Below are 11811 nucleotides of genomic sequence, written 5' to 3'. Positions count from 1 at the left end.
CCCACCGTCAGCTCCCGGAGAGGGGCACTCGGGAGCCAGCGCCACAGGAACCGGGGCCCACGCGGGAAGGTCGAGCCCGCCGGTGAGGTCACGGTTGCCATGGCTCCGGGCAGTGACGCGCGTCGGCACGTGACCCGCGGTTGCCATGGCGGCGGGCGCCGGGCGGCCAGGGCGCCCCGCCTCCCCGAGTGACGTCTGCGGCCCCCCCTTTCCTGCCCCCCCTTGCCCCCTCCCCCGAGCCGGCTCCCCGCGGCCCCGGAGGTTTCACTGCACAACAAGATGGCGGCGGCGGCGGCGAGCGGAGCTGGCGGGGCTGCCGGGGCCGGGACGGGGGGAGCCGGGCCCGCGGGCCGCCTGCTGCCTCCGCCCGCGCCGGGGCCCCCGGCCGGCCCCGCTGCCGTGTCCCCCGCGGCCGGCCAGCCGCGTCCCCCAGCCCCGGCCTCCCGCGGACCCATGCCCGCCCGCATCGGATACTACGAGATCGACCGCACCATCGGCAAGGGCAACTTCGCGGTGGTCAAGCGGGCCACGCACCTCGTCACCAAGGCCAAGGTACCGGCGCGGGGCCGGGCGGCCGTCGGAGCGTGGCGGGGCCGGGAGAGGTCCGCGCCCCTAGCCGGGGGTTCGGGACAGCGAGCGCGGCGCGTGGTGGGAGCCTTGGGGGCCGGGGAGGCGGGAGGGGGCCGGCCGCGGCGGGGCGGGCGCGGAGCTAGGGACGGACACCTGGGACCCGAGACGGCGAAACTCCACGCAGGGGGCCGGGGCCACAGAGCACCGGCCCTGGGAGCCTGGGAGCCGGGCGCGGGGAGGGTGCTCGGGGCTGAGGGCAGGCGGGTAAAGGGGGTGATTGGAAAGAAGGGGTCGGAACTCCCCGAGGGCCGGGAGACTGTAAGCCAAGAAGTCTCTGGAACCAGCAGCTAGGAAGTCATAAGGGAATGAGGGCAGGGGCATATGAAATGTGCACCAGGAGGATGGGGGAAGACCAGGGTGAAGTGGCAGACCCGGGCTTGTGAGGGGACCCAGGACGGCTGGGGCATGGACTGGGGATGTGCACGGCTGCAGGGCGCTGGGAGGTCTCAGGATCCTGGTGCCTTAAGGCAAAGATGGGAATCCGCATTTGATCGTCTAAGACTGATAGATGGTGCGAAGGGGAGCCCGAGGAGAGGCACGATTAGTGGAGGAGGCAGTGAGGAAAATGGGGAAATAGGGGGAAATTGCTCTGCTTGTCCACAGGAAGGGGCCCAGGGAATGGAGGAGTTGGAGTGGGGGTGGGGGGGGTGTCCCAGGTTTATAATGGCACTAGGTAATCAGGGGTTAAACAAGTTGGGAGAGCTGATTGCTGGTTATTTTTAGTTGTTGGAGGGTCGAGAATTGTGGGCTTTGTAGAACCCAGGGTGGGCTTTCACTGGTCGAGGCGGGAGGCTTGTGATTGAAGAACCCAGACACCGGGAGATTACACTCATGGAGCCCTTAGGTTCTTAAAGGGATTTGAGGCGCCATAGGAGTGAGATTGGCCAAGGTCAGTTAGGAAGCTATCCATGTATGCATGTAAAATTCCTTCTTTGAGGAAATATGGTAGCACCTTCATGTAGCCTTCGTTGGGAGGATTGGAATCTAAGACATCAGGAGGAATCTTTTGGTTTTGGTGGAACCCGCAAAGCCCATTTTTACTCCAGAATTTTCTTTGCTCAATATCTTCCCTGAATGAATACTTTTAATGTAGTCATTCATTATGTTTGGAACTGCAGCTTGTGTTTTCCCTCAACCTGAGGAATGAAGAACCCTTGCAGTTGCTGCCGCCTCCTACCAAAGCCACATCAGTCCCCTTCACCTCCTCAGCCTAGCCTCTGGTTATCATGACCTACCTTGTTTTTGCTTTTATGGCAGTGGCTTGTTTTCCGAAGCCAGTGACTTATCTAGGCCTTCTCTCCTGATCACTTGCAACCTGAAGTTCCTTCCTCACCATCTTTCTGCCAAAGGCTGCAAGGGGCCCTTCTTACCAGGGTGTCAGGGTGGGTGGCTGTGGCGAATTGATTGGTCAGTTTCACTTCCTCTGGAGGGCCCTCTTCAGCCTTTTTTGCCCGTTTTTATCACAGGGCCTCAAGTCTGCAGGTCAGAGCTGGATGAGATACCAAAGTCCAGGGCTCCCTCAGACCCTGAGGGGGAAGTCGGGGGAAGTCATTGAGCCAAGACTGTGGTGTGCTTCCTCACTGGCCACCCGGCCCCTCACCGTGTTTCCAGTCTAGTTTACTATCAGCCAAGGCAAACTTCTATTTACAAACAATATGCCTTGTTCCTTGTTGTGCTGTTTCCTTTTTTTTTTCTCCTTATTTTCTGTGTAATCACTTTGTGCTCCTGGGGTTATTTTGCTCTGACCTCTGGGGCATAGTCTCTATGAACTTAATTGGTTGCTTGGTTTATGGTTTCATGATTTAAAGAATTTTGAATCTTCCAGCCCTTGGATACACCAAAATATTGATAAAATCTGTTACAGACAGGGTTGAATGTTTTTGTAAATGTAATTGCAAACAGTTGATTGTTGGCTTTAATCTAAAAGAGACATTTCTGTCTTCAGTAGTCAGCAAAGCCGGTGCCTAATTATGGCTGGTCTGGCCGCTTTCTCATTTTCATGTGTGTGTATGTGTGCGTGTGTTTTTCATAGTTTTTCTCTGAGACCTTGGTATCCTTTAGGACTGCAACATTTTAAACATTGGCGTGTTTACAAACGGGTGTCACTGTTTATATTGGTTTTTATCTTTGATCATTTGTGGTGTGCAGTTATGCAATTCCTATGTATGGAAATATTCAAAGTCTTGAATGAGACCGAAATGGCTTGGACAATGAGTTGCATGTGTGAGGGAACCACACCAGCATTCATTTGTGTTTCTGTAGCAGTGTGCAATTTCCTAGTTACAGTTACAAGTGCTATATCTTTTGCTGCTTAAATTACTCGGACTACATGAGTGAAGCTTAATTCACAAGGAGTCATCATGTGCTCTGGGTGAACCATGAGCATATCTTGGCCTGCTCCATGCTCCTCTGAATCCACTTTGGAAGGGGTTCTCAAATGCTGACAGCTTAGATGTGCCTAACAGCTGTTGACATACAGTATGATGGCCTATTAAGGTTATGGTTTGGTTATATAATGGTGAAGGTACATAGGTATTAGAAGCTGCTGAAGCTGCTGCTTCAGTTAACCCAGGTTGATTTTTTTCTCCCCATGCACTGCAGCCTTTATCTTACTTCTGCAGAGGGGTCATTTGGAAACAGAGAGTTATTTTTTTCCCCATCTATTTCCAGAATGTATCATTTATTGTTTTGTCTTTTAGAGGTGTGTGATTTTTTCCCCCCTTGTAGGAAATGGTCTGGGTGTTCTTATAACCATATATAACAGCCAGACAGAGGTAATTCAGATGATACTTGTGTTGGCTGAAGGAGGTTAGGTAGTAGGTATTTTCTGAACATCAGAAATAATTATGATCCCCCCCCCTTTTTTTTTAAACACATGTGACCCATTCCAAGGACTAAGAGACTAAAGTAAACCTCACTTAGTGAGTAGGATACTGCACTCCATTCAATACTAAGTGGTTAAGCTGGCCCTTTCCCAAAATCTGTTAACTCTCAAACCTTGTACAGTGGGATCCTGGGATGAATAAAATCAGTAGAGAAAAGTGAAGCTTTTCCTGTTTGGTTGTTGGTTACTTTTGCAGCACGGCATTCATGAGCTCAGACTTCATATTGGCAGCACTGCAGTGCTTAGAGCGGCACTGCAGAACAGTTACCAGGAGAGAATGTTCAGCTGTGACATACTTTGGTTAGTAGCTCACCCTGGCTGTCTTTGTCCTACCTGCTTTGATTTCCTTTTTTTGGAGGAGCCTTACTTAGCCTGAGGTTCTCTGGGTCTGTTTTTTTTGATAGAAAACTATAAAGTATTAAAGATATTTTTTAAAAAGAATATTTTCTGCTCTCAAATTGTTGGTAGTCTGTTGCCTGTGCCTAATTATACCTTCACTAGTTGGATGATGGGGAACGAAGAGTAGATAGATTTTGTATGTATTTTTTTTTCCTTTTTTAAAATATTGGGGCAGGGTCTCACTCTGTCATCTAGGCTGGAGTGCAGTGACACTGTTAAACTTCACTGTAACCTCAAAGTCTCAGGCTCAAGAGATCCTCCCGCCTCAGCTTCCTAAGTAGCTGGGGCGACAGGCTTACACCACCACACCCAGTTGATTTAAAATTTTTTTTCTTGTAGAGATGGGGTCTCATTACATTGCCCAGGCTGGTCTTGAACTTCTGGACTCAAGTGATCCTCCTGCTTCAGCCTCCCAAAGTGCTGAGATTGCAGGCATGAATCTGTAACCCAAATGCTTGGCCTGTATGCATTTCTTACGTATGCATGAATATAAAAGCCTTTGGTCAAATACTTTTAAACTAGGTTTCAACAAATATATATCACTTGCCTGTTACTGGTTTATTGTAAGAGTTCCAGCTTTGGATAAAGCAACCTGAGTTTGAATCTCTTGCTGCTTAATAGTCGGGTATTCTTAGGTTGTGAGAAATTACTTAACTTCTCTGTGCTTGGGTTCCCTCATCTGTAAAATGGGATAACAATAGTACTTACCTCACAAGTTTGGGTATTTTGAAGATTAAAGAAGATAGTGTATGTAAAGCTCTTGGCATAAATATTACTGTCATCATCATTTTTATCAGGTGTTGTAGTAACATCATAATCTTATGGACATAATAATCGTCCTCTTTTTTTTGCTTTTCACCCCTTGGGCACAGTTCATGAATGCGTATGCCATTAGTTTTGTGTAGGTAGAGGCCATCCTTTTGATACACTTTCATGCTTAAAAAAAAAGTTTGCTACTATTTCAGGTGCCACTTTGAGATAGTGGATTTAATTCCTATGGGGTACAGGCTGGCTAATCTCATGAAATCAGCATTTTAAAATATGCATTTTCATTAGTTAAACTTTTTTTTTTTTAAACAGCAATGAGACTTATTTAATGAAAACTGTGACTAACACTGGCTTTTGCTTTGGGCTGCCTTGAATTTTCAGTGTGTTTTGTGTAGTTTTGTTACGTTGATGATGGAACAGAGTTGAGTGAAGTCTTTTCTCTAGAGGTTCAGTTAAATTCAGTGGTGAGTATGTAGAAATGTTCCTGCAAGCTCAAGAGCACATTTGCTCTTGCGTGTACAGGCAAAGGCCTTAGAAGGCCAAGGTCAGAATTCTTAACTTTAAATATTACACGGAGAAGACATTTTGCTCTATGACCCTATTCCAAATATTGACTAGCCAGGACACATCTGTGTGGTTTAGGTGCAAACTCATTTCCATGAGGAGAATGAGGCAAAGTGGGCTAAAAGCATTATTTTCACCTCTAAAGAAGAGTTTAATGAAGCACATAAGATGATGCTTTCACCCATTAGAAAACTGAAAACAAGATTCATTGGTAAGTAAGAGAGAATCATGTCAAAAAGAAATTGAAAGCAAGATTTACATTAGATACATTTGAGGAAGATAGCCCCATCTCTAGACAATCTAGAAGTGGCTATTGAAAGATGACTATGTTCACTTTGATACAGTGGTGATGGGGTTACTAAATGTTTTTGGAATTTTGTGAAAAGCTAAGACTGATTGAGACTAGTCTCTCCAGAGTCAAAATACCAGTATTCCACTCTCAACATCAAAGATGTTTATTTTGACATTTTGACTTTGGTGCCAGCTCCCTAGAAAGTCGTAGATCTCGCTCAAGCCAAAGGTGCAGACTAGTTACTTCTGTGCCAGAAGTGCTGTTTTCATTTTTCAGGCTTCAATCTGGCTAATGTTTTCTAGTTTGTCACATAAAAGAGAACAAAATGGATGCTTTGAAAAGAAAAAGAAATGCTTTCTACTCATCAGAGCCACTGTAACTGTAAAACAACACCTAAGACATCTGCACAGAGATGGAACCTTTCCCTTAATTATTTATTCATTCAACACATTTATTGAATGCAGATTTTTTTGTCAGGTTCGATTCTAGGGTCTGGAGTGCACCAATGAACAAGGGAGACAAAAAGCATCTGCCTGTCTGCAGCTTACTTTCTAGTAGAAGGAGGTAGACAAGAGACATGTAAAAAAATTAAAAATTTCATATAGGGGTGAATACCAGGAAGAAAATAAATGAGCTAGAGAATGTCTTGGCAGGGCTGCTGCCTCAGATAGAGTGGTCAGGGAAGACCTTTCTTTCCAAGATGATAATATTTGAGCTGAGACCTGAGTGATGAGAAAAAGCCAACCTGGGAAGTTGGGAAGACAGAACATTCCATGCAGAAGGAATGGCACGTGCAAAGGCCATGGGGCAGAAGTGAGCTTGGTTTGGCTAAAGATTAGGCATAAGGTCATGACGCCATGGTACCTTAGCAAACAAGTGGGTGGGTGGGAAGGTATGAGACCAGACTTGTAGGAGAGGCCAGATCATCTGGGTCTTAAGGTCATTTTATGGAATTGGGTGTGACGTGGGGTTGACATCAGAGAGCATGAAGCAGAACACTAATATCACCTAATTTATGTTTTTAAAACTTGGCTGGATGTGGTGGCTCATGCCTGTAATTCCAGTGCTTTGGGGGGATGAAGTAGGAGGATCACTGGGGGCCAGGAGGTTGAGACCAGCCTGGGCAACATAGTGAGACCCCATCTCTACAAACAGCTTAAAAATTAGCTGAGTGTAGTGGTGCGCGTCTGTAGGCCCAGCTACTTGGGAGGTGGAGGCCGGAGGATCACTTGATCCTGGGAGTCTGAGGCTGCAGTTAACTATGGTCACACCATTGTATCCCAGCTGGGTGATAGAGTGAAATCCTGTCTCAAGAAAACAAAACAAAACAAAAACAGCAACTTATGCTGGTTATTTTATGGTTAGGAGCAAAAATCCTTTTCTAATGGCATTTCTTGGACAAGGGAGTGTTTGCTTTTAACAACTTATATTCTTTTTCACTGTGAAAGAATGCAGACATAAATTGCATGTAAATTAAGCATGATCAACTTACAAGTATTTGTTGATTTATTGGGTGTGAAAAAGACCTCAGAGAGGTTCTATTCTAGTTCTATCTTTTCCAGAGTCTGGAAAGACAGACTTAACAGAATTTATAATCTCGGGTTTTTAGGGACTTTTGAAGTCATTTAGACCAATTATCCATTAGATGCATGAGTGAGATATGAAGAAAATAAAAAGGGATAGAAGTAAACACAACATGCAATGACCATAAAAACAGTCTGCCTTATGTAGTTTTCTCGTATCATTGTATCTAGCTAACTCCTAGGGAATATGGGTAATTATATATTTGTACTGCTGAGCTGGTCAGAGCTACCTTTGAGGGTACGTTTCTTAGGTGGACTCCTCACTTACTAAATCACTAACAGTTTCCAGGGATGGTGACATCTTTTTTTTTGTAGATGGACTTTTGCTCTTGTTGTCCAGGCTGGAGTGCAGTGGCGCGATCTTGGCTCACTGCAACCTCCGCCTCCCAAGTTCAAGGGAGTCTCCTGCCTCAGCTTCCTGAGTAGCTGGGATTACAGGCATGTGCCACCATGCTCAGCTAATTTTGTATTTTTAGTAGAGACAGGATTTCTCCATGTTGGTCAGGCTGGTCTCGAACTCCCAACCTCAGGTGATCTGCCTGCCTTGGCCTCCCTAAATGCTGGGATTACAGACATGAGCCACTGTGCCCGGCCTGACATCTTATATCTCGTTAAGAGAACTGGTCATCTAGATACATACCTTGATGACACAGGTGAGGGTCAAGAGAACCACTTCTTTCAAGGGTTCCTCTTTTTTTTCGTCATTATCCTAACAAAACACAGGGAAGGGTTCTTCTTAATATAGTTCTAGTTTCTGGTCTGTGGGCTATGCCTGTTCTCCAGATGAATGATCTCACCTATCAGGTAGGTGAGTCCCTGACTCCTCCTAATAGTGAGTAGCTTGATCCCTTTCCAGCATAATAGTATAGTCATACAGTCCCATGGATGACTGATAACATTGAGAGGATGAAAATTATATACATTCGAATGGGCTTTTATCCTAATCCAATAAAACATTGCTAAATAAATGGCCTAGGCAATGTCTTTGAGAAGTCTCAACAGTCTTGAATGAATTAGCTTGAAACACTTCTTTTGGATCTTTTCAGAATAGAATTGCAGAAGCTAGTACTGAACTGTTGGATGAGCCAGCATGAAGTTATGTAAGGAATATATTTGTGTTTTTAGCAGGTGTGTGATCCGTGCTAGACAAGGAGCCACTGATGGTATTTTATCTCAGACTTAGGCTTTTCAAAGAGGTAGGAATCAGATTGTGAACACTTAGCGGCATTTCCCAGAAATTGAAATGGAAAGACAAGCAGACCCATTGCCTGTCGAAGCTTGTCTGTGTGGGCTGAGCTCATTCAGTTGGATACTTTTGGCCAGTTGTTTTAAACTAAATTTAGGTTTTGATTGGGAAGTTCTGAAAAATTATCAAATTTCTGCCTAGTTTCCGCTCCAGCGCATGTTTACTAGCAGTATTCTTTACTTTCTATAGCTCCATACAGAAGAATTGAATGTGAAAATGTAGGTTAGTTACCAACACCTCTTGAGACTGAATTTTTTGGCGAAGAAATTTTTTATTCCATCCATCCATCCATCCATCTACCTATCCATCCATCCATCTACCCATCCATCCTTCCATCAAATAAACTTGCAAAATTATCACAAATAGAAATGGATAATGTATGGAACAAAGTTCAAAAGATGCAAAGGAATGTTCAGTGAAATGAAGTCTTTCTGCCACCCTAATACCTGAGTCACACAGTTTTTTACTCTTAAACATTTATTAAGGGCATCTCTGGATTAGTCCGAGTGCTAGATGCTGTTCATTTTCAGACAGTGCTTTGACATACTTGAAACTTCTAAGTATCATTTTACTTAAAAGTAAAGAAAGAAAATACTTGGCCAGACATGGTGGCTCATGCCTGTAACCACAGCACTTTGGGACGCTGAGGCAGGAGAATCACTTGAACACCAGAGTTGGAGACCAGCCTGGGCAACATATTGAGACCTTATCTCTACAAATAATAATAAAAAAATAACTGGAGTGTGGTGGTGCATGTCTATGGTCCTAGCTACTCAGGAGGCTGAGGTGGGAGGATCAGTTGAGCCCAGGAGGTCAAGGTTTCAGTAAGCTATGATCGTGCCACTGTACTCCAGCCTGGACTGCAGCGCCAGAGTGCATCTCAAAAAAACAAACAAAAAAAAAACAAAAAACAAAAACAAATACAAAAAAAAAAGGAAAAAAGAAAATACTTAACCTAACACTGCTGCTCGTTAGGATGGCACAGTGTGATAATCTAATGTGAACTCTGTGGAGGCAGGAATTTTAATCTGTATTCACTGCTGTATTCCTTTAGTACAATGTCTGCAAATATTCATTGAGTAAATGAATATTAGGATGAAAAAGTTTAAGAGCTGAGTTTGTTTTTATACCCTTAATACATCTTAGACTTTTATTATTGAAATTTTCTATCTACGGTTAAGATATTAAAGAAAACTGATTTTCTACCTTTTTCTCACATCTCTGAGTAAAGAGATTTTACAGGCTTTGTGGACTAGTAATTGATTTTTGGCATATCTCAAACTTTTATTATTAGGAAGATCAGTGTATTTAAATTAAGTCCTACAATTTAAGTTAAAATCCCTTAGTTTTTTTTTTTTTTTTTTTTTTTTTTGAGATAGTTTCTCGCTTTGTCACCTAATGCTGGAATGCAGTGATACGATCATGGCTTACTGCAGTCTCTACCCCGTGGGCTCGAGTCATCCTCCTACCTCAGCCTCCTGAGTACCTGGGACTACAGGTGCATGCCACCACACCCAGTTAATTTTTAAACATTTTATTTTTTAGTAGAGATGGGGGTCTTGCTATGTTGCCAGGCTGGTCTTGAACTCCTGGGCTCAAATGATCCTCCCTCTTTGGAGTCCCAAAGTATTGGGATTACAGGTGTGAGCTACCGTGCCTGACCAACGTCAGTTTTAATGTATGTGTACTCTACCATAACATTGCTGTTATTTTTTGAATCTTTTTTATAATTTTCTTTCTAGTTTTTCACTTTACAAATTTTCTGTGGTAACCATTTTTGTGCTCAAGTCTTTGATGTATTTCTGATTTTTTGCTCTGGATATATTGTTGAAAGGGAAATTACTGTGCCAAAGGGAACACATGCTTGTACAACACCTGATATGTATATTGCCACATTGCTTTCCAGAAAGACTGCACTAGTTAACCTCCTGAGCAGCGTATGAGCAGGCTTGTCTGACTGCAAGCCGCACTGGCTCTCTTTATCTTATCTGTCTCCCCATCTACCTTTGTTGGCTTGGGGGTGTAGGGCTTTTAAGTCTCCACCTCTAAATCTGGTGCCATAGATAAGTCAGGAGAAGGTTATAGCAGCCGTGTAATCTCTTTTTTTTGGTACCAAACCTGGAAGAGAAAAGAAAAGAATAAGTGTAAAAGTGTAAGTCTAACCTTTTTTTTTTTTGAGACAGTCTTGCTCTGTCACCCAGGCTGGAGTGCAGTGGTGCAATCTCCACTCACTGTAATCTCTGCCTCCCAGGTTCAAGTGATTCTCCTACCTCAGCCTCCTGAGTAGCTGGGATTATAGGCATGAGCCACTATGCCCGGCTAATTTTGTATTTTTGTAGAGACAGGGTTTCACCACGTTGGCCAGTCTGGTCTTGAACTCCTGACCTCAGGTGATCCGCCTACCTTGGCCTCCCAAAGTGCTGGGGTTACAGGTATGAGCCACTGCGCCTGGCCTTTTTTTTTGGATACCTAGTCTCGCTTTGTTGCCCAGGCTAGAGCGTAGTGGCATGATCTCAGCTCACTGCAACCTCTGCCTTTTAGGTTCAAACAATTCTGCTGCCTCAGCTTCCCTAGTAGCTGAGATTACGGGTGTCCACCACCACTCCTGGCTAATTTTTGTATTTTACTAGAGATGGGGTTTCACCATGTTGGCCAAGCTGGTATCAACTCCTGACCTCAAGTGATCCACCTGCCTCAGCCTCGTGGAGTGTTGGGATTACAGATGTGAGCTACTGCACCCGGACCATGCATTAATCTTTTGAAAAGTATGTATTATGGAAATTTTCAAACATAAATGAAGGTAGAGGGAATAATATAATGAACCCTCATCTGCCTGTCACCTAGTTTAAATAGATGTCATCTTGTGGCCAATCTTTCTTTTATACCCTTTCCAACTTCCCCTTTTTTCCTGGATTTTGAAGCATATCCCAGAATCCTTTCATTTCATCTGTAAATATTTTGGCGTGTATGTCTAAATAGATATGGAGTCTTTAAAACAAACAAACAAAAAACAAACAAACAAAAAACCCAGGGCTAGGTATGGTGGTTCATACCTGTAATCCCAGCACTTTTGGAGGTCTAGGTAGGAGGTTCATTTGAGGCCAGTTCAAAACCAGCCTGGGCAACACAGTAGTAGTGAGGCCCCATCTCTACAAAAAAAATAAGAATAAATGAGCAGTGGATGGTGGTGAGTGGCTGTAGTTCTAGCTACTTGGGAGGTTGAGGTGGGAGGATTGCTCAGCCCATGAGTTCCAGATTACTGTGTAGTAAACTATGATTGTGCCACTGCATTCCATCCTGTGTGACAGAGTGAGAACCTTTCTCTAAGAGAGAGAGAGAGAGAGAGAGGAAAGAAAGAAAGAAAGATTAACACATAAGGTAATATGGAAATATTTTATCCTATGTTAACAAATACTAATAAACATATATTATTAACATAGGTTAA

General features: G+C 44.3%; 1 protein-coding gene across 10 annotated transcripts in view; it reads left to right on the top strand.

The window, feature by feature from the left end:
- The first annotated feature begins 266 nt into the window (after nucleotides 1-266).
- SIK3 (SIK family kinase 3) overlaps nucleotides 267-11811 on the top strand; it is a 249269-nt gene continuing 237724 nt past the window's right edge. For 8 of the 10 annotated variants that reach the window (XM_021671167.2, XM_021671161.2, XM_021671163.2 and 5 more), the window contains exon 1: nucleotides 280-552. In XM_021671167.2, the coding sequence (XP_021526842.2) occupies nucleotides 280-552 (273 nt within the window). Of the gene's footprint in view, nucleotides 553-10799; nucleotides 11132-11811 lie in introns of those variants that run through there. The other 2 variants (XM_064375450.1, XM_064375448.1) reach the window with 2 other exon arrangements.

The sequence above is a fragment of the Aotus nancymaae genome, unplaced genomic scaffold (assembly GCF_030222135.1).
Source record: "Aotus nancymaae isolate 86718 unplaced genomic scaffold, 86718_ANA_hifiasm-v0.15.2.pri h1tg000012l, whole genome shotgun sequence".
NCBI classification, from domain to species: Eukaryota; Metazoa; Chordata; class Mammalia; order Primates; family Aotidae; genus Aotus; species Aotus nancymaae.
This window is presented reverse-complemented; position numbering and strand designations above follow the sequence as displayed.